Genomic DNA, 22,625 nt, shown 5'->3' with positions numbered 1-22,625 from the left:
GCTCTCCTGGCTTCACCTATTACTCCTATGCTGATGACTCAGAGCTCTTCTTCCCACTCTATTTTCCTGCTGCCTCATTTTTCCATCTGCCTACATATCACGGATGTTCCACCTGCATCTTGAGTTCATCATGACCCAGACTGAACTATCTTCCTTCCAGACTGTCTTCCCTTTCTGACATCACCATTTCTGTAATGATATGGCATCACAGAAAGTGGGCTAGGAGTTAGTGAGAGATGAAATCATTGAAAGTGAGGGAAAGACTCTTTTCCGTCTTCCTCGGCTCTTTGGCAGTTGGTCAGTCTCTGGGGCCCCGCGCTGCTCCCTCGTCCCGCCGCCGCCGCCAGCATGCCCCGAAAAATCGAGGAAATAAAAGACTTCTTGCTCACAGCCAGGCAAAAGGATGCCAAATCTGTCAAGATCAAGAAAAACAAGGACAATGTGAAGTTTAAGGTTCGCTGCAGCAGATACCTGTACACCTTGGTCATCACAGACAAAGAGAAGGCAGAGAAACTTAAACAGTCCTTGCCTCCTGGTTTGGCTGTGAAGGAGCTGAAGTAAAGGAATCATTCAATGTTACACCTGTATTAAAATGTTTAAAAAAAAAAAAAAAGTGAGGGAAAGCTAATCTGTGAAAAGTCCTATCACGTCTCCCATTGAAATATCTCTTGAATTTGTCTTTTCTCTCCATCGCCACCTAATTAGGCCCTCATCACCTTGTGCCTTGTAGTTGATCATTTCCTTCGACTATAAGTCAAAAAACATTTATTAAGTACCTACTATGTGCCAGGCATTGTGTTTCAGTGCGTACTGAGTACTTATATCGTGTATCAGTTTGGCCTTCCTAAAACAATTCCATCATGCCATAGTACTTCTTAACAACCTATGATGGGTCCTATTTCCTATGTCTCATCTGCCTGGTTTTCATGGTGTTCCACAATCTACACCAACCCTTGTTTCCAATATTTTTTCCATCACTTCTTCAACACACACCAGTCACTACACTCAGGCCATTCTCCTTACTCCCCCACCACCACCCCTTTACTCCCTCGGTGAACTCATTAATTCCCATGGTTTCAGTTATTATCTGTACACAGATGACTATAAAATCTACACATCCAGCTCTGGTCAGTCTTCTGAACTCAAGTCTGGCATGGTCAGCTAGCTGCCTGCTATACATCTCTACCTGGATGTCCTATCAAAATCTCCAATTCAGCATGTCCAAAACAGAGCTTGTTGCCTTTCCCCCTAAACTTACTTCTCTTCTCAAACTTCCTCATTTCAGTTGATGACAGCAGTATCATTCCCATCACATAAGTACTCAACCCGGATGTCATCCTTAGCTCTTCACTTTTGCATATACACAATAAGTCAGTTACCAAAACCTGTTATTTCTATCTCCATAATATTCCTTGCATATATATGTATATATGCAATATGTGTGTATATATATGGATAGATAGATAGATAGATAGATAGATAGATAGATAGATAGATAGATAGATAGATAGATAGATAGATAGATAGATAGATAGATAGTACTAAGTGATGTTCCTGCTTTCAGCATCTCTCCTGGGTTCAAAAACCAGCTCTGATGCTTACTTACTACCTGTGTGGTGCTGTGCAAGTGACTTAGCTTCCCTGGGTCTCTTATTCCTCATTTACAAAATGAGGAGGTTGTGATGACCTCTGAAATTCTTTCAAGTTCTAGACCTATGCTCTTTTGATCCCTCACCAATCCATCCACTATCCATCTGTCAAAATAATCTCCCTACAGCACTAGTATGACCATGCCTCTCCCTTGATTCTTTAGAATGCAAGTTCCTTGAGAAGAGGAAGTATCTTTCTTTTTGCTTGTATTTGTGTTTCTGTCACTTAGCACAGTACTTGACACATAGTAAATAGTTAAGAAACATTTGTTTCCTTTCCTTCCTTGCTCAAAACTCTGTAGTGCTTCCCAAATATAATTGGGATAAAGGATAAGCTCTTTAGATCAGGGCTTCTTAAACTTTTTCCATTCTCAACCCCTTTTTGCCAGAGAAATTTTTACTTGACTCAGGTATATAGGTACATAAAATAGGTATACATAACCTTTTACTGTTGCCAAAATTTTCTCTGTTACATGACCCCATAAAAAATTCACAAAAGAAGATGTAAGTGTATTGTCTGCTAAGGGGAGCACAGTGTTCACCACTTCACCACTACTGACTGACTTTGGTGGATCCTGACATAACACTTGCTGGTTATCCAGGATTCATGAATTAAACTCTTATCATCCCAAAGGAACAGCACATTACAACTCAGTTCTAGCCTTGCAGTTCCTGATTTACAAATGACTAGTATGGATTAGTGAAAATCCAGTGGGATTTTCAGGCCTTGATTTGATGCCACTGTCGTTATGATGGATGTTTTGGGGGAAGAGGTTGGGGGTGGAAGAATGAACAAACTGGAGTCTTTTGGAGGGTTTGTAGGCCCAGAAGTAGGAGAGAAGGACTTTTGGAAAGCAGGAAGAATTTACTTATGGACTCAACTCCCAAGCTTAAGCCTAACTAGGCGGCAGCTCCTTCCTCAAATATACCTGCCCCTTCTCTGTCTGAATTTATCCACCTTATTGTATTCTCTGAGGTTCAATATATTGAAGAATTATTTTGGTAAAAATGTACACACCTCTGTTAACTTTAAGGGCTACCACTCATTCACACATTGGTGTGAATTGATTCAATAATAGTACATAACATTTATAAAGTCCTGTAGGGGTCACTTGTCTCACAACAACCCTGTGCCCATTTTGCAAATGAGAAAACTGAGCTGCACACACATTAAGTAAATTTCCTAAGGTTATACAGCTAGAAAGTGATTAAAGTGGGACTGAGGGGGCAGCTAGGTGGCACAGTAGATAAAGCACCGGCCCTGGATTCAGGAGGACCTGAGTTCAAATCCAGCCTCAGACACTTGACACTTACTAGCTGTGTGACCCTGGGCAAGTCACTTAACCCTCATTGCCTCACTAAAATAAAATTTTTTAAAAAGTGGGACTGAAGCCTAGATCTAACCCACTGCACTTTCCATAATGTGGATATTTGCTTCAATAATAAGGAGCCTTAGGAAAACTTTAGCTTGAAAGCCTTGAAAGTTCATTCAGATCTTTCTTGAGCAGAAATCAATTTGTCCCCAAGCTAAATCCCCATTGGATAATAACTATGATGATAATAAAATATTCATTATAAAATCACTATTCTAACTAGCATTTATACAGAGTTTTCTATATGCCAAGCATTGTGCTAAGCACTTTACACTTTTTATCTCATTTGATCCTCACAACAACTCAGAGAGGTAGGAGCTATTATTATCCCCATTTTACAGTTAATAAAACTGAGGCAAACAATTGTTTTCTTTCAATTCCAAAGAGTTAGTAATGAAAATTCTACCCGATTCCAGATAGAGAAGTGATAGGTTCAGAGTACAGATTGAGGCATATTTTTCCCCCTGTTTCAACATAGCCAACATGGAAATTTGTTTTGCTTGACTGTGTATAATTGTAATTGGTTTTTTTTGCTTCCTCAATGGGGGAGGGGGAATGAAGAGGTGGGAGGGAAAGAATAAGAACCTAATAATAAAATAAAATTGAATAAAAATAAAAAAGATTGTGGGTTCCACATCCTTCTCAGTGTTCCTTCTCTGAAATTTTCATGGTGTAGTTAGTGAAACTTTGTAGGGGTACTTTGCATTAACTATATTTACTGATATAATTGATCATTTCTTGAATTCCCATCTCTACCCTGCATTCTTCCTATCTCACCTCATTTTTTCATTCATTCATTCAAGACACATTTATTGAACACTTTTTGGAGGGTCTCTCTTGGTATTCGCACAATGCCTGGTACATAGTAGGCACTTAATAAATGCAAGTTAACTGATTTACTGACCTATATAATGCAAGGCACAGTGTTTGGCCCCAGGTTTATTCCCTCTTCCTCTTCCCTTTCTACTCAGAGTGCTTTGGTTGGTGGCAGCATCAACAGCAGGAGATACCTAGTCTAAAGGCTTGGACAGAGCAGTCAAAGAGGGAAACTATTTGCTGAAAGGAAAAGGAAAAATCTTTTAACAAAGTGTTGGTACCGAGTAACTAAGCCTATCAACTCTCCATTGGGGAAGAAATTATGCCTCTGGCCACAGCACCTTTGGCCTTAGTAAATTCTCCCTTCCCTATTCTGTATTGGAGGGGGGAAATTGAAGGAAAGAAAGGAAGGAGGAGGGAAAGAAATTGGAGTCAATTTGCAAACAGTACATCAAAGATTTTTTTTTTAAAAACCGTATCAAATTTGGAAATACAATGTAGTTCTTCAAATAGGTTTATCTTAGGAAAGACATTACTGATTTTTTTAAGCTGTCAAGCAGTTTTAACATCTCAGATTTCAGACAGCTTTCCCACTGGAATAATTCTGTCCTATCCCAGTGCCTGTGGTGTGGCTTTTGCTAGTTACCCACAGGAAGGGGGCAGAGTCTGGTAATAAAAGACCAGGGACTTATCCATCCTGGCTTTTCAGGGACCATCTCCAGCTCTTAACAGAAGAAAAAGATTCCTCTAAGGAGTATGCACAATAACTCCTTAGGGTTTAGGAAGCTCTCATAGACGATGAACTAACCCTTTTGATATTTCTTATTACCTGTTTCTATGCACAATTTACGGATCAGTAGTCCAGACTCTCATCTTCCCAACCTTAGAAAATTGTAACAGGCTCCAATGCCTTCCTGACTCCCAGATCTCCCTGTTTGAATCTCCCTTTGCAAATGACTAACAGACTAATTTTTCTTAAATGTTTTCACGACGCCATTTCTTGGTCCAAAAACTTTCTATCGTTCTCTGTTACCTGTCACATTAAGTCAACTTTCCTCCCTGTATTTCAAGTCATAATCTACTTGTTCTATCACATCCCACCTGTCTGTCTCATGACTTCTTTACCCATATCCTTACTATATAAACAGGATGGTCAAGCCCTTTATGACCTAATCCCATCTTACCTTTCTAGTCATATTGCACATTACTGCCCTCTAGGCATACTACAATCCAGCCATATTGACCTCACACACGTGCCAAAGATTAGTATTCTGCTAATTGCACGGCCAAGGCATTTTTTTCCTTTTTTTTTTTTTCGGGCCAACAAATAGTGGACATTTCATAAATGCTTGTTGGTTGACTGATTGCTCACTTTGATACTCTAATAACTAGACTGACACAAATTGCCATTCCCCTCATTCTGTGCAACTCCCTTCTGTTTCAGTATAGATCCTTCACAGAACACCACGCAGACGACCTGCCTCTTCTTTAGAAGTGCCAATGTACCGCTCAAGAAGGACCAATGTCATGCCACTGTTGATGGTGTTGATGACAATACAAAGCTTTTGTGTCTCACTTTAAGACTTGCAAGATGCTTTACATCAGTCGTCTCTTTTTTTTTGGTTTGTTTTGTGGGGCAATGGTGGGTTAAGTGACTTGCCCAGGGTCACACAGCTAGTAAGTGTCAAGTGTCTGAGGCCAGATTTGAACTCAGGTACTCCTGAATCCAGGGCTGGTGCTTTATCCACTTCGCCATCTAGCTGCCCCATCTGTTGTCTCTTTTAATCTTCATAACAACTCTGTGAGGGAGGGATTATTATCATTATCCTCATTTTACAGATAAGGAAACTAAGGCTGAGGAATTGACATAGCTAGTGAAATCTGAGGTAGGATTTGAATTCAGGTCTTCCTCACTACTAGTAATTTGACTATCTGCAGTGCTACTTTGCTACCTTGGAAGAGGTAAAGCTGAGGACTGAGGACTCGTAACATTTACACCAGTAATAAAGTGTAAACTTCTCAAGGTCAGGGACAATTTTGATTTTGTGCATTTCTGGCACCTTGCTCAGTGTCTGGCACATAGCAGATGCTCAATAAATGTTTTCTGGATTGCATGGGTTTGGATTGAATTCCATCCACTGTGTTCCATTGTCTCACTCCAGTGACATTTTTCACTAGACTTCTTGCATAAAAGTCATCAGTGACAACATGCTGAAGCATGTGTATATACCCACATGTGTCTTCCTGGTACCTTTTATATTATTTATCATTTTAAATATCCAGGTTTAAAAAAAAAGTTTCAGCTAAAACCTCATCTTTACAGGAAGCCTTTCCTAACTCCTTTAAATTCTAGTGCTTCCCCTCTGTTAATTATTTCCTATTTATTTTGTATATAACTTATTTGTACATATGTGTTTGCTTATCATGTCCACCATTAGATTATGAACTTGTTGTGGACAGGGACTATCTTTTGTCTCTTTTTATATCCCTGGTGCTAAGCATAATGCTTGGAATATAGTAGAAGTTTAATAGATCTTTGTTGTTCCTTTTTGTTTGTCCTTCATTTTTCAAGAGGACCAATGACATCACTGGTGATGTGTTTTTTTAAAAGTATTTTTTATTTCTAGAATAAAACAATCATTTCTATAACACATTATAATAAAAAGATGATAGCATATTAAATTGCAAATCTATTATGTATAACTTGCTATTCCTTTTAAATATACAGCACAGTCATCATTCAAATTTCTTTTTTCTTCCCTTCTCCCCTCCCTGCCCTAGAATTGGCCACCATTAGACACAAATAGGAAATATGTATGTAAAATTATTCTCTACATACTTCTATTTATCAGTTCTTTCTCTGGATGCAGATGACATCTTTCTTCATATGTACTTTATAGTCAATTTGGGCATTTATATTAGTCAAAACAAGTTATTCTCTCAAAGTTATTCTTTTTACACTCTCTTTTTTTGTGGGGCAATGAGGGTTAAGTGACTTGCTCAAGGTCACACAGCCAGTAAGCATCAAGTGTCTGAATTCGGATTTGAACTCAGGCCCTCCTAAATCCAGGGCCGGTGCTTTATCCTCTGTGCTACCTAGCTGCTCCTCTAAAAGTTATTCTTAAAACAATATTGCTGTTACTGTATACAATGTTCTCTTGGTTTTGCTCATTTCACTCTTCATTATTTCATGCAAGTGTTTCCATGTTTTTCTAAGATTATTGAGCTCATAATTTCTTATAGCACAGTCATCAAAGTCCAGTGGTGAGACAAAAGACAGGACAACTGTCAATGGCCTGGGTCTTTGATGTCTGACCAAGCTCTAAGTGCTCCACAGTACCTGCTTCAGCTGCCTGGTGGCCTTTAAAACAAATTGTTCTCATCTGCCTATTTTTCCAGGGAAAGTCTTCACATGCTTGGAGTAGACATCCCCCTAACTCACCAATGGGCTTGAGACCTGTTGGTTACCCTCAATCTGCTTTAACCTATCTGCTGAGATGGTTTACCAGGATGTGACCACTGTGCATGCTATAGCTTCTTAGAGCCACAGGGTGAGAGTTGAGTGAATCAGGTGGACACCAAAAGTGAATGAGCAGCCCTGGAAAAGGACTCAGTAAGCCCTCACACCTGAGGCGCTGGTCCTCCCTGAACACCCCATTCACCCTAATAAAAATCAACAAATTTTTGTTCACTGACTGACAGGAAGAAATCATATGACATCACTGGGAGAGTATTGGTGTGGAAGAGAACTTTGGGGGCAAAACTTTGTGGCACTTGGGATCATTGAATGTACCTTAAAATTTCCTAAATTCAATCCAGCCAAATCTCTTCTTTCTTGATTTTAGACCCAGATCATTCTGTGGCAGCTGTTACACTTATTCTTATTATCCTCATATTATTCCACCAATGTTCTTTTTCTTCTCTTCAAATCCATCCTACCTTTCAAAGACCAGTCAAGCCTTTCCTGACATTACCCATGTATAAAGTAAGGAAATACTGTTCCTATTTCATATTCCAGATATGAAGTTTTAGGACTCAACGTGGTCCTCCTTCTCTGAATTCTTACATTTACATTCTGTGAGGTACCCCATAGCTTATTAATTCAACATTATTGTACTCTAAATCAGAAGAGATTAGTTTACCTGTGATCCCTGCTCCTGGGGGGAAGTTGAGTCTTGAATTCCAGAGCTCTGAACTGCAGTGTGCTAAGCTTGCATTCAGTCTAGTACTAAAATGGTGAGCTCCAAATTGGTGGGAGAGGGAGGATGGCTAGCCACCAGGCTGCCTAAGCCTGCCAGATCAGAAATGAAGCAAGTCAAAGCTTCTGTGAAGCTCAGAATTGGGATTGGATTTGTGAGCAGCCTTTGGACTTGGGTGAGATAGGGAGAGCCAGTCTCAAAAAAAAAAAAAAAGAGAGAAAAAATTTAAAGAGAATAATAAAATGGGAAAATGGGGTGGGTAGGTAAAATAGCTAGAGTGAGAGATAACAGATGAACAACCCAAAGGATGTACTAGTACTCATAAAAGGTAAAATGTCCTAGAGGAATGTCTTCAGCTATTGAGTGGATGGTCTGTGGAGGATTTTTTTTTTTTTTAATAATATAGACAAGAATTGTACAGGATGAGAAGATTTGGTTGGGATAGGTTCTGCATTGATGGTGAGAGGACCTACATTGAAGAGATCACAGACTCATTGAAGTATTGAGGTTTCTTGTATTGTTCAGTGTTGTTTCTTTCATGCATGCATGCCTTTTCTTCCCAGCAAGTCAGTAAAGTCCTTGAGGGTATGTGTCTTATTCTTCTATTCTTTTCTTTCTTTCTTTGAAACAAGTAGGCTTGGGTTTTTACTCTTGGTGCACAGCAGCATTGGTTTCTGCTCAAAAGCAAAAATAAAATAAAACAAACAAAAACCTTTATTTGCTTCCAAAATTAAACACATTTATTCTTTCATTTGTTTTACTTCTCTTAAAATATTTTTCTTTCAGTCTTCTCATCTCAGCAGATTGACACATTTGAGTTTCAATGTTCCCAGAAAGTGAATTGTTGGTTGGTTCCAATCCTGCCCCCAAGAACCATGTAAATATGTACAAAACACTGTATATAGAATATTTTTAAGATAAATATTTATAGAGATTATTTCTTCAATTGTTGATACTTCCCAATCCCACTCCTCCCCAATACATTCAATAGAACCTTCCTTTGTAACAAAGAAGTATAGTTAAGCAAAAAAAAAAAAAAAAGGCCAGTCACTTAGTTACCATGTGTCATAATCTATGGCTCATGTATATAGAATTTTAATAGCAGAATGCAGGTATATATTGGTTGCACTGTTGGATAGAACTGCAGAATATGGCAGCACGCACTAGGCATATATTGCTTTTCCATTCTTTTTTTTTTTTGCAGGGCAATGAGGATTAAGTGACTTGCCCAGGGTCACACAGCTAGTAAGTATCAAGTGTCTGAGGTCGGATATGAACTCAGGTCCTCCTGAATCCAGGGCCAGTGCTTTATCCACTGCACCACCTAGCTGCTCCCTATATATTGCTTTTCAAATACCATTTCCTTTTTTTCTTATGCATGATAGAAAAAAAGAAATTGTATTTTCTTTTCTTTTTTGGTAAGGCAATTGGGGTTAAGTGACTTGCCCAGGGCCACACAGCTAGTAAGTGTTAAGTGTCTGAGGCCAGATTTGAACTCAGGTTCTCCTGAATCCAGGGTCAGTGCTTTATCCACTGCGCCACCTAGCTGCCCCAGAAATTGTATTTTCAAAGCAATATACATAGCACATGCAAATGTATAACACATGCAAATACTCAATCTCTTGTGGGTTTTTTTGGTTTGTTTATTTTAATACTTTATCTGCATTTCCTTCCTAGTGACTAATAGCATGTATGTATGAGTCAATTTGGTTGATGTGAGTCCATGGTTGTAGCTCATACAGGAATCCATATACAAAGTAGATCCCTGCAAAAGGGATGGCAGGTGGGGACTTCATTAATGGCCTGGGTTCCCTGTGGACCAAGTTACAACTGTCTTTTGTGTGTGTGTGTGTGTGTGTGTGAGGCAATTGGAGTTAAGTGACTTGCCCATGGTCACACAGCTAGTAAGTGTCAAGTGTCTGAGGCCGGATTTGAACTCAGGCCCTCTTGAATCCAGGGCAGGTGCTCTATCCACTGCGCCATCTAGCTGCCCTAGTTACAACTGTCTTGATGGTTCCCCAGGATAATGGAGGAAAATCTGAGGAATGTGGGGAACACACTTTCTACCAAGGAGAAAGCAATTTGTTTCCTTTTCAAAATAATCTTTGAACTTCTAGTCAATCTGTCCTTCCTTTTATTTTTTCCTAAGGACAGTGAAATTTTTATATTGGTGACATTTGTCTTTGGCACTCGCATCTCCATTGTGGTGGTTGTTATTTACAGGGATGAGCTTATATGGTTCTCTCCCTCTAAGGAGCAGAAACTCCTTGAATTAAAAAGAAAATAAGAAAAGGTAAGTCATTTAACACCACAATGAAAAATAGCTTCCTAGCATCATAAGATTTAGAATTGAAAGGCACCTTAGTTATCATGCAGCCTAACAACACCCCCTCCCCTTGAGACATGAGAAAACCAATGACTAGAGAAGTTAAGTGACTTGCCTAAAGTGACATAGATGCTAAAAGGCAGATCCTATGACAGCCCCTGTAGAGAGCTTTACGATCCAGTATTTTAAAGACAGTATCTTGATTTTTCTGCCCCCGTCTCCATGCTGAAACCAGGCCTCTACACTCTGTTAAGAAATAGAAGACAGATGCTTCCTCTCCTTCCTTCTCTCCTGTTGCCTGTTTTCTCCAGCACCAGCTTTCTACTTAATACTGTTTCCCCCCACCCAGGGCTTGAGTGACCTGGTGGGGAAGTCAGTCTATGATTTCCCTGGTTGACTATTGAATGCAAGCTATAAACTCACCAGCAGGCACCTTATCTGCCTTTGTGTTTGCACAGTATCTAGAACAGAGCCAGCGCTCATGTGAATATTAAAGCATACAGCTAATCATGTCGTTTTTTAAGTGGGGGGAAAAGTGGGCTGGGACTGCAGGTCAAAGCCACTGAATGCTTTCTGATTGAAAGAGAGAAATAAATGGGGGGGGGAAGGAAGGAAGAGAGAGACAGAGAGACACAGAGGAGAAGAGAAGAAGAAGAGAAGGGGAGGGAAGTGGAGGGGAGGTGGGGAAAGAGAGAGAGTTAGTTCACTCGCACACAGGTGACATTTTCTGCTTGGCAAACAGTGTCTGCTAATGAAGATTTCCTAGCCTCTTGCTTGAGTCTCACAATTCCAAGGCTCCTGGGAGTTGGTCTTTCAGTGAAACAGAAGGGTTATACAGGTATTGGACAGGCTCCATTTGCCAAGCTCTGATCTTCCTTTGGACCTGAAATCTCTTTCAAGATCATTGGTTGGATTTGGGGGGTGGGGCAGGAGCAGGTGGATTTGTCTGTTTGCTTCCCTGAGAAATCGGGTCAGATCATATGAGATCATTCCCTGCCATTTGATATCTTTGAGGAAGATATAGGATCAGTGGTCATCTAGATACCTGGAGGACTTCATACCATTTATACCTGCTGTCCTTTTCCTTCTGCTAGGCCCAGGCTGGCACCCCAGACTTTGTATTAACTTTGCTTACTCCACTGAAGAATCTTCATGGCTTTTGCTAGTTAATCTATGCCTATGATGCAGCATTCAAATATAACAATGCCTTTTCTTTGTATAGAGTGTTTTATAACACATGTATGCGTGAGAGGCAGCATGACATGGTGGACAGAGAGCTGGACCCAAAGTCAGAAGGACCTGAATTCAAACCTTACCTTTGGTATTTACTAGCTATGTGACTCTCAGTGAGTTAGTGTACCTCTCTGAGACTCAGTTTCCTTACCTGTACAATAAAGATAATAACACCTAAGTCACAGGGTTGTTGGGAGGGTCAAATGGGGTAGTCTCTATGAAGTGCTTTGCAAAGTGCTATATATTCAGGAATTACCGTTACTATTATTCATACACTTATATCCACGATTTATTTTCCATTCAGACATCACAGGCCTACTGTATTAAATTTCAGAGATGGGGCGTTTGGTCTTATTACTGCCTCTGAAAATAGTCCTGGAGAATCCTAATTCTTGGAGAATGTGACTAGCGTTGTTTCCCAAGTTCTAGTACCTGGTCAGGGAAAAATATGTGGGCCATATGCAAGCTTGAAATTCTCTCCCTCCTCAACTCCAACCCTGGGCTTTACTGGCTTCTTTCAAGTCCCAGCTAAAATTTCATCTTATAGAAGCAACCTTTGCTGATTTATCTTAATTCTGGAGCCTTCCCTCTATTGATTATCTCTAATTTACTTTGTATATATCTTTTTTACATATAGATATATACCTGTTTGTATGTTGTCTCCACCATTGGATTAAGAAGTCCTTGACTTTTTTTTGGGGGGGGGATTGTTTGTTTTTTGCCTTTCTTTGTATTCCCAGTGCTTAGTACAGTTCCTGGTATATAGTAGGTGATTAATAAATGCTTACTGATTGACTAACCTTCCTCTTCATTTTTGTTCCTCAAATAGTGCCAATCTTCTAGTTCAGAAGTTAAGTTGTATAATGCAGTTAAGTCATAATGTCCGAATTCTAGTCCTCCGATTTACCATGTGGCCAAACTTTGGTCAGAACATGGAGGCAAGGAATATTGGAAGTTGGAGGGACCTTAAAGATCATCTAGTCCAATAGGCTCATTTCAAAGGTGAGGAAACAGGCTCAGAGAGGTCCAGCGACTTGTCTGATAGCACATGGCTCTGGGAGGGCCAGAGAATTAAACTTGTCTCATCTGCCCTCAGTTTCTTCATCTATAGAATATAAGAGCTGGATTAGTTTAGGATTTCTTAACTGGGGGGGGTCATAAACTTTTCTTTTTAATTATGATAACGATTTCAATAGAATTAGTTTTCTTTGTAATTCTATGGATTTTATTTTATGCATTTGAACATATTCTTCTGTGAAACAGTCCATTGGTTTCACAGATGGTCAGTGAGGTCCACGATACACAAAAACAGTTAAGAACCTCTGTGCTGGATCATCACTAAGGTTCCCTCCAGTGCTAACATTCTATGTTGTTAGAGGTAGCTAGGTGGCTCAGTGGATAGAGCACTGGGTCTGGAGTCGAGGACCTGAGTTCAAATGTGGCCTCAGACACTAGCTGTGTGACCCATGGCTAGTCGCTTAATCTCTGCCTCAGTTTCCTCCACTGCAAAATAGGGGTGATAATGGCATCTACCTGTCAGAGTGTTGTAAGGATTATAGTTTAGCACCGTGTTTGATGCATACCTAGTAAGTGCTTTAATGCTTGTTCTCTTCCTTCTTGTGTTTCTATGATCCCTGTTTCTGCCCACAAACTCACCCAGACAATTTGGGGGGGGGAAAGGATCAGTCGTCAATGATTTACCGAGGCCACAAAGCGGGAGGAAATTGCTTAGATGGTATCTATCTACACTTGGAGTTGGGCCCCAGAGTGTCCAGGCTCGCTTGCCTATTTGGGATGGATGAAATCATTCAAGCCACATGGCCTTAGGAGGGATTGGAGTCTGCGGTGCCATTCACTTCCATTTCCTGATTTACCATGTATAATAATAACCATGGTAAACAAAGTGGTGCACTCCAGGAGGTGTCTGGTCTAGCTTAGAGTGCACCAGGCTGGGGGTTGAGTAGAAGAGTTAGGAATTGAATGTTGGGAGGCCTGGGCTCAAACCTTGCCCTTATTTCTGTAACCCCAGCGTCACTAAGTAGCTCTGTGACATTACATTAGTCCCTTTATCTAAGCTTCAGTTTCCTTGTCTGTAAAATTGGGAAGTTGGGATCTTCAAGCTCTAATAATATCCTATGGTTTTGTGGGTTCTGATCCCAGGTCTGCTACCAACCAGATAGCTGCGTGTGGAAGACATTGGGACAAAGTTAAGTCAAAGAAATAAACAGTGAAGGCGAATTTGTCTTACCTTGGCAAAGTGCTCAGGGAAAATCTTCATTGAGATTCAGACTGGTCACAACATGGTCTCAAAAAGCTACACACAGTTCCCTTTATTTTGTCACTGGATAATAATAATGACGAGTGGGAGAGGTTATGCAAGTGATCATTACAGTAGCTTATATATAAATGTATACAGGTGACGTTACAATTTGTGAAACATTCTACTTGCGTTATCATGTTGGATCTTTTCAACAGCTCTGTGAGGTAAGTAGGTAGGGTTAGTGTTTCTACTCCCACTTCATGGAAAGGAAGGAGAAGGGAAGAAAACAAGTACTGAGTATGTGCCAAGCACTGTGCCAAGTGCTTTACAAATATTATCCCATTTGATCTTCACAACAACCCTGGGATGTAGATGCTGTTATTATAGCTGCCTCTATGTGGTTAAATGCCAAAAAATCACCCAGCTACTGAGTCAGAACCCAAAAGCAGTTCTCCTGACTCTAAGTCCAGTGTTTTTAATAGAGAAGCCTCCATCTGGTTTTATGTTGTACACACCCAACTGGACTGGAAATTCATTTAAGGCCTTTGATTTCTAATGTGGCTTTCATTTGTACAGCACTTTATATTTATTCAAGGATTTTTGCATCCATTATTTCATTTCATTCTCTTAACAGTCCTGGAAGTTAGGACTATATATATGATCATAGATATTGAGCTGGAAGAAAACTTAGGAGTTAGGCAGTCCAACCATTTCATTTTGTAGATAAGGAATTCAGGTCCAGAGAAATGTGACTTGCTCAAGGTCACATAAGTTAATAAGGCAGCACAAATACTGTCATGACAATTTGGTCCATTTTCCAGATAAAGAAACTGAGCCCTAGAGATGTTCATTGACTTGCCTTGGGGAAGGGAGAAGAGATACAAACTAATTATTGACTTCATAAAGTCTAGAACTAGCTATGAAAACCCAGAAAGAAATGTAAAAAGTTTGGGGAAAACTGTTTCTATGCCGTATTTCTTTCCCATGACTTATTTTGGTTTCCATGCCTGCCCAATGCAGATGTTTTAGAAGCTGTTTTTAGGAGGATGAACGAAAGCTTTAAAGTAAGACGTTGCTACATTGCTACCTTTCGCTTCCTCAAAATGATTTCTAAAGAACTACTGAATCGGTAGGTTTCTATATATAACCAGACTAGGAGATTATTTTGATTCTTGTACCTGAAACATAAATGGCATGGTGTGACTCTCAAATATAAAAAGAAGATGTGTTCTTTCTCTAGGGAACTGTCATTTTCACAAGAGAAAAAAAAAAAAGGATTTCAGTGTATTCTTTGCTTGTGGGCTTCTCTCTTGTTTTCATTTAATATAGGAGTTGATACATAATACTCCAGGCTAGATCTCAAAGGCCTGAGAGTGGAGTGGTCATTGGAAATAGCCCCCATTTATTCCCATAAGGTTGAGAAACAAGGAACTCCTTGCTCAGCTTCTTCAAAAGGCTGAGGACAGAAAGGAGTAAGTACCAGCCTATGGGTGTTACAAGTTGAAAGGAAATTGAAACTTGACTCTTCTTTGGCCCTGGTGGTTTGAGATTCACAAAGGAGATAATAAAAGTATACTTCTTCTTTGAAAGACTAAACATGATAATTCCATTAGCAAACTAAGTTCTACATTATACATTTTTATATTCTTATACAGTTTCCTAATCTTGTTGGTTTTTATTTCCTCTAAATTTCATTATCCATTAGTAATAGAATCACAGGGGCAGCTAGGTGGTGCAGTGGATAGAGCACCGGCCCTGGAGTCAGGAGGACCTGAATTCAAATCCGGATTCAGATACCTAACACTTACTAGCTGTGTGACCCTGGGCAAGTCACTTAACCCCAATTGCCTCACCAAAAAAAGAAAGAAAGAAAGAAAGAAAAAATAGTAATAGAATCACTCAATTAATAAAGATGGGAAATTGCTTTATTCCACAGTCTCACTATTTCTAGGCTTTTTTTAAATGTAGAAAACATTTTTTATTTATAATTTTTGGTTCCAATTTTTATCCCTCCTTCCCTCCCTCCCCTTCCTTCTCCCTGAGGCCGCAAGCAGATATGGGTTATACATGCATGATTATGTAAAACATTACCATATTTGTCGTTTTGTACAAGAAAACTTGATTAAAAGAAAAAAAACCATGAAAGAAAGTGAAAAATAGCATGCCTCAGTCTTTTCCATCAATATCAATTCTTTCTTTGGAGTTGGATAATATGTTTCATCAATAATCCTTTGGGATTGTATTTCTAGACCTTTTATGCCTTTAACTACATAGAAACCAAGTCTCTTGACACCTAGCCCAAAGTTAATGATGATCTCCTTATTACCCAATCTTAGATATAGTCTTTTCTCAATCCTCATCTTTGTTGACCTCTTCACAGCCTTTGACATGTTCTTCACCCTCTTCTCCTTGATGTTTAGGGGCAGTTAGGTGGCACAGTAGCTAGAGCACTGGCCTGAGGTTGAGAGGACCTGAGTTAAAACCTCACTTCTGACACTAACTTGCTGCGTGAGCCTGGGCAAGTCTCTTAACCCCAATTGTCTTAACCATCCAGGGCCATCTACAGTCATCCTGATACATACCTTGCCACTGTACCCAGATGCCTCTGGAGGAAAGAGTGAAGTTGGTGACCTTGCACAACCCTCTCTCACTTAAATCCACTTCACTTCAAGTCATGACATCACCCTGATGTCATAGTCTTCTTTAAGAACGAAGGACAAACAACAACCTTGATGTTGTCTTCTCTAGGTTTCTGCAACTTTGCTCTCACCTGATTCTCGTCCTAATTATCTGACTGATCCTTCTCAGTCTCTTTTGCTGGGTCTTCATCCACTTCACACTCCACAGTGGGGGATATTCCCCAAGACTATATCCTGGAACCTCTTCTCAGCTCCCACCATTCCATCAGCTCCGTTATCATCTCTATGCATATGACTTTCTGCTTTCCAGCCTCAATCTCTTTCCTGACCTTCAGTCTCACATTTGCAACTGCCTATTGGACATCTCAAGCTTGGATGTCTTTAAGACATCTTAAATCAACAAGTCTAAGATGGAATTCAATATTTTTCCTAATGTTCTTCTTATTATGGAGGACATCACTACCCTCCCAGTTCCTTAGGCTCATGACCTGGATATCATCCTCAACTCCTCACTCTCACCTCTCATATCCAAGTTGTTGCCAAGGCCTGTCTGGCCTTTCTAACATCTCTTAAATATGCCCCGTTCTCTCCTCTCACACCCCATCCCCCAGAGTATAGTGAAGGCCATCATCACCTCATGCTTGGACTATTGCAATGGTCGGCTGGTGGGTCATGTTGCCTCAAGTCTCTCCTGATTCCAGTCCATTCGTTCTTTTTTTTTTTTTTTTTTTTTTTGGTGAGGCAATTGGGGTTAAGTGACTTGCCCAGGGTCACACAGCTAGTAAGTGTTAAGTGTCTGAGGCTGAATTTGAACTCAGGTCCTCCTGACTCCAGGGCTGGTACTTTATCCACTGCACCACCTAGATGCCCCCTCATTCTTCATTCTTGAAGAGGACCAATGATATCACCCTCAAACAAGATACTCCATTTTCCTACTCAGTGCATTTTCATTAGTTGTCCCCCGTGCTTGGAATTCTTTCCCTTGTCCTCTCTGCCTCCTGGCTTCCTTCAGGTTCTAGCTAAAATCCTACCTTCTACAAGAAGCCTTTTCTGATTCCTCTTAATGCTAACACCTTCCCTTGGTAATTATGTCCAATTTATCCTGTATATGTCTTGTTTGTACGCAGTTATTTGCATGTTGTTTCCCCTATTAGTCAGGTGAACTCCTCGAAAGTAAAGACTTACTTTTCCTTGAATCTGTGTGTTTGCCACATGGTGGTTGTTTGTTCTTCATTCTTAAAGAGGGCCATGACATCACACCTGATGTCACCCCTGATGTCATGACTTGCCATGAATTAGGGTTGTTCAAGGTCACCAACCTCACTCTCTCCTCCAGAGCCATCTGGGTCTTTTGGCAGGATGACTGGAGATAGCCCCAGACATTTTAAGGCAATTGGGGTTAAGTGATTTGCCCAGGTTGCAATCACTTAATCCAGTGAAGTGGATTTAAGGGTCACACAGCTAGTAAGTATCAGAGGTGAGATTTGAACTCAGGTCCTCCTCCCAACTTCAGGGCCAGTGCTCTATCCACTGTGCCACCTACCTGCCTTTGATACATAGTAGGTGTTCATTGACCTGAACAGCCCATTATCTTGACCTCTCCTGTCCACTGCACCATATATCCTCTAGCTATTACCCATAAAGATCTCATAGAGTCCTTAATGGGCGGGCAACTGTGCATGCTTAATTGACAAAGGATCAGTGGTAAAAGGGCACATTTTATTCTTGTGAGCAGGTATTTCCACCTCTCCCCCCATCTGGAACTGGCATTTCCCATTGTCAGAGAAATCTGTGGGCTAGAAGCCTTTTTTTGTTGTTGTTTTGTTTGTTTGTTTTTTAGTGAGGCAATTGGGATCAAGTGACTTGCCCAGGGTCACACAGCTAGTAAGTCTTAAGTGTCTGAGGTCGGATTTGAACTCAGGTACTCCTGACTCCAGGATCAGTACTCTATCCACTGCACCACCTAGCTGCCCCCGGGGTTGGAAGCCTTTTAACGATGCTCAAAAGTAGAAGCTATTGCTATAGTATTTAAAAGATTTTTTATTAGTGTCAGCAATCTCTCTACAGACACAGTTTGCCAGCTGTCTTTCTCTTAGCAGATCCAATTCAAGAGTTGTTATGTAAAAAACAACAAACAAACAAACAAAAATCTCCTCCCCTTCAGCCCACCCAGTGATCAATCTCCACAAACCTAACTCAGCTGGTCCTCAGAAGACAGGCCTACAGTTCATTACCAGGCCAGAGCTCAAAGCCTTTTCAGTTTAGTAAGACCTGGAGTTTGGGCACCACTTCCAAGAATTGAGGATAACTTCCGACCCCCATGAGACACAGAGGTAGGTAGAACTTTAGTGGAGAATTGGAGGAAATTAAACAACACATTTATTTGTGCTCTCATGTCCTGTTTATGTTTCTTTCCACAGAACCTCAGGAAATCATGTAGAAATCAATAAAACAGTATTTATTAAGCATTTACTATGCAGCCAGCATGAAGCTAGGTGCTGTGAATGAATATGCCTGGATTATGTCAATAATCTCCTGAATGACCTCCTTGTCTCCAGTTTCTTTCCTCTGTCAATCTGTCCTGCACAACAAAAACATGACTTAGGTAGTGGGTGACTCAGAGGATGAGGGCAGCCTCTATTTGACTCTTTCCCTTTCCCTCCTCCCCCTCTACCCACCCTCCCACCTGCCCTGTTTTTGACTTTCAGATGATTCTATCAAAGATTTTCTCTGCAAGAAGATGGAGGACTTAAGGGGCATCTGAAACTACAGTGGCATTGACTAAGAGTGAGAATGACGGGTATTGTCTGAGACAAGTCAAGACATGAGCTGAAACAATCCAATGAGCAATGAATACTGGGCAGCAGACATCTGGCAGTAGTACCAAGGCTAGTCCTTGGCACTGGACTTTGGATAAATGTCCTGTTCTTCACCCCAGCTACAGTGAGACCCAGTGTATATCTTGCCCCATTTGAATAATGAGACTTATGAGAGTCAAGTCTTATGAGACTTGGAGAAGTTTGTTTCCCAAGCTGCCCTGGGGTGGGGTGAGAGGGTGGGGAAAGATGAGGATATTGTACTCTTCATTTATGAAATGAAAGGGGGTTATTCTGAAGTTTTACAGGTTGCTTCTATTAAGGGATGTGCTAGAACCAGCTTGAACCATTCCTAAAAGCTAATTGTTAAATTTTCAACATCAGCAAATGCTAAAAACCAGGTCTTATATTGATTGTATTGTTGATTGTCCTAGACTTAAGAAAGTGGAGAAAATTTTAATAATGCAGATTAAACTTTAAAATGTGTCACATCCTTATTGTATATTTTTTTTCTGGAGAGCTGATTGTTAAACATTTACCAGCACACCCCTGCTTCTAGCTCTAGTATTCTATACTCAATGATCCTATTATGTACAATTCAGTGTGGCAATTTTGTTCAATCCAGAATATGTGGTAACATTGTTTTCATTGCTGGGCTATTTATTTCTGTCTGGATTAAATATTTCATCATTTCAAAACTGTTCCTTGCCTGGGTCTGTTAGCATGATGAGCAAGAGTATTCTTAGACATAGATCAAGTTCTTAAGTTCCCAATTTTTTAGTAAGTGGAGGAAAATGAGCAAAAATAGGTAAATGATCATTAAAAGTCTCTGTGAGTACACCTGAGTCTGTAATAGTCCAGAGGTGATGTGACCCACAGATTATATGTATATTATGTCACTCCATTGCTCAAAAACATTCAATGGCTCCCCATTACCTTCCAGACAAGAGTGTGTTTCACTGAGACTTGATCTCTAATCCTCATTTTGAGTCATTGGAAACCAACCAGTATGGTTCTCAGTTTCATTTAAGCAAGGTGCTGGGGCACATGCATAATCTCCATGTGGTATGGCCTCTCAAATATCTCCAAACAAGGAGTGATGTTCTATAATTTCATTCCATTGACTGGAAAAATCATCTAGTTGATCTCCAGACCAACTTCCTCCTTCACATAATCATTTCCTCTCCTTGGAATTATTTACATGTTCCTGATATGTGTTTTGTCTTTCCAACTAGATTGGAAGTTTCTTGGGGGTAGAAACTGTGCCTTGACCTCTTTAAAACTAATTTTCCTCAACTACAAAATTAGGAGGCTGAACCAATTAAATCAAACACAAGCATTTATTAAGCACCTACTATATGCCAGTCAGTTTGCTAGGCACTAAGGATACAAATTCAATATTTAAACAGCCCCTGCTCTCAAGAAGCTTACATTCTGCTAAGGGAGGGAAGAGATGCAATGTATTCATGAATATGTAAATACAAGTTATATACAAAACAACTTATTTCAATGGGGTGAGAAGCATCAACTGGAGGACTCAAGAGATATTTTTGAAGGAGGTAGCATTTGAGGTATGCAGGATTCCAAGATCTAGAGTTGAGGGGTGTTCCAAGCATTGCAGGTATTGTGAATGGGAAGAAGGGAACAGTTATGAGAGGGTGTTAAGGAAGTAGAATTGAGAAAACTTGGCAACTGATTAGGATAGGAAGGATGGGTGAGATTGAATAGTTAGAGATGACGCTGATGCTGACGGTGGGGATCTGGTAACTGTAAGAATGGTAGTACCTTTAGAGATAGGAAAATTCAGAAGAGGAGTGGGTTTAGAGGGGAAATAATGAAATTTGCTTTGGATAGTTTGGTTTTGAAATGTTTATGGGACATGCATTCCTGTGTAGATAGCCAAGAGGCATTTTGGAGACGTAAGACAAGAACTCAGGAGAAAGATGAGAGAGTCATCCCTATAGAGATAGACAGTTGAATTTGTATAGGCTGATGAGATCCACTAGAGAGGACTTAGAGAAATGGAGAGGGGACAAGATGGAACTGTGGGGTATACACACAGATAGGTGTAGATAATAGTCCACATAGACAATGGTCTTGCAAAGGAGACTGAGTAAGCTGTGTCAGACAGGTAGGAAGAGAACAACCACAGTATCATGGCAATCCAGAGAAGAGAGGCTAGTCAACAGTATCAAAGGCTGCAGAGAGGTAGTATTTGAACTAAGAAAGGTCCATTCAATTTAGCAATGAGATTCTTTAGAGAGAACACCTTCAGTCTCATGGTGGAGATTAGGCTATTTTGCAAAGGGCTGAGAAGTGAATGGGAGGTGAGAAAATGGAGGTCACAAGTGTAGAGAGTTTTTTCTTTAAAATGGCTATGATCGGAACTAGGAATCTTAGGAAAACAAATGTTGAAACCTATCTCTACATGTGGCTAGAAAATAATAAAATACTTTTATGATAAACAAAATAAAATGGCTATGAAAAGGAGGAGAGGAAAAGGATGATAGCTTGAGGGTAGTAGTCAGTAGTAAGGGCAAATGGAGGTTTCTTTAGGATAGGGGGAGATCTGGGCACATTTCTAGGCAGTAGGGAGGGAAGAAGAGGTTGCAGATTAGGGAAAGAAAGGAGATGATGGAAGGGACTAGCTACTGGGAAAAGGATAAGAAAGGAATGGGATCAGGGGCACAAGTAAAAGGGTTGGCACTGGCAAGGAGAAGATCCCCTTCACCCTCTGACTGGAACAAAGGAGAGAATGGGGGGTTATGCTGAGTGATCTGAAGTATAGAATTGGGGAATCAAGGGAACCCCATCCATCATATGGCCCCATTGTTGTTGTTGTTGTTGTTGTTGTTTTTTCTGGTGAATCATGTGGCCAAATCCTCTGCTTCAAGGTGTGGAGGGGGGCAGGTAGGTGTAGACAGTGTAGGCATTTTTAGGAGAAGAGATCTGAAACAAACAAATAAATGGTGTTCCTTCTTGCTCTAGATCTCACAATTGAATGACTATCATTATTATAAAGCATTGTCCTTGTTCCCTCCCCACCCCCACGCACCAGGACCTTATGCTCCAGTTAGTAAGCACACATGCAGGGCATGATGCATTTCTGGGTATGTTATATGATGAACTTGACTTTCAGGATTCATTGGAGATAGAATGTCAGCATACAAGAACAGAAGGAACCCTGTCGGGCAGAATGACTCATCGGGCCAGAGTCCTGGGTTTTTTGTTTGTGACTCTCTTAGCATTTGGATTTAGGAAATCTGCAGTTGGAAAGACATGTGCTGGGTACTATGCCTGCTTTCAGTCTGAGT

The 22,625-nt window shown here is 40.4% G+C and overlaps 1 protein-coding gene across 1 annotated transcript; it reads left to right on the top strand.

Annotated features, from left to right (window-relative positions):
- Positions 1-268: 268 nt before the first annotated feature.
- Positions 269-596, top strand: LOC122729250 (60S ribosomal protein L38-like). The gene has a single exon (XM_043968005.1). It carries the CDS (start codon positions 349-351, stop codon positions 559-561), a length of 213 nt encoding a protein of 70 aa, XP_043823940.1. The 5' UTR covers positions 269-348; the 3' UTR covers positions 562-596.
- The last annotated feature ends 22,029 nt before the right edge of the window (positions 597-22,625 follow it).

Source organism: Dromiciops gliroides, chromosome 5 (genome assembly GCF_019393635.1).
Source record: "Dromiciops gliroides isolate mDroGli1 chromosome 5, mDroGli1.pri, whole genome shotgun sequence".
NCBI lineage: Eukaryota > Metazoa > Chordata > Mammalia > Microbiotheria > Microbiotheriidae > Dromiciops > Dromiciops gliroides.
The sequence above is the reverse complement of the archived record's forward strand: the minus strand, read 5'-3'. Positions and strand labels throughout refer to the sequence as shown.

What these genes read in the sequence shown, in the direction of transcription:
- LOC122729250 (XM_043968005.1), top strand. Translation starts at nt 349, where the DNA reads ATGCCCCGAAAAATCGAGGAAATAAAAGACTTCTTGCTCACAGCCAGG.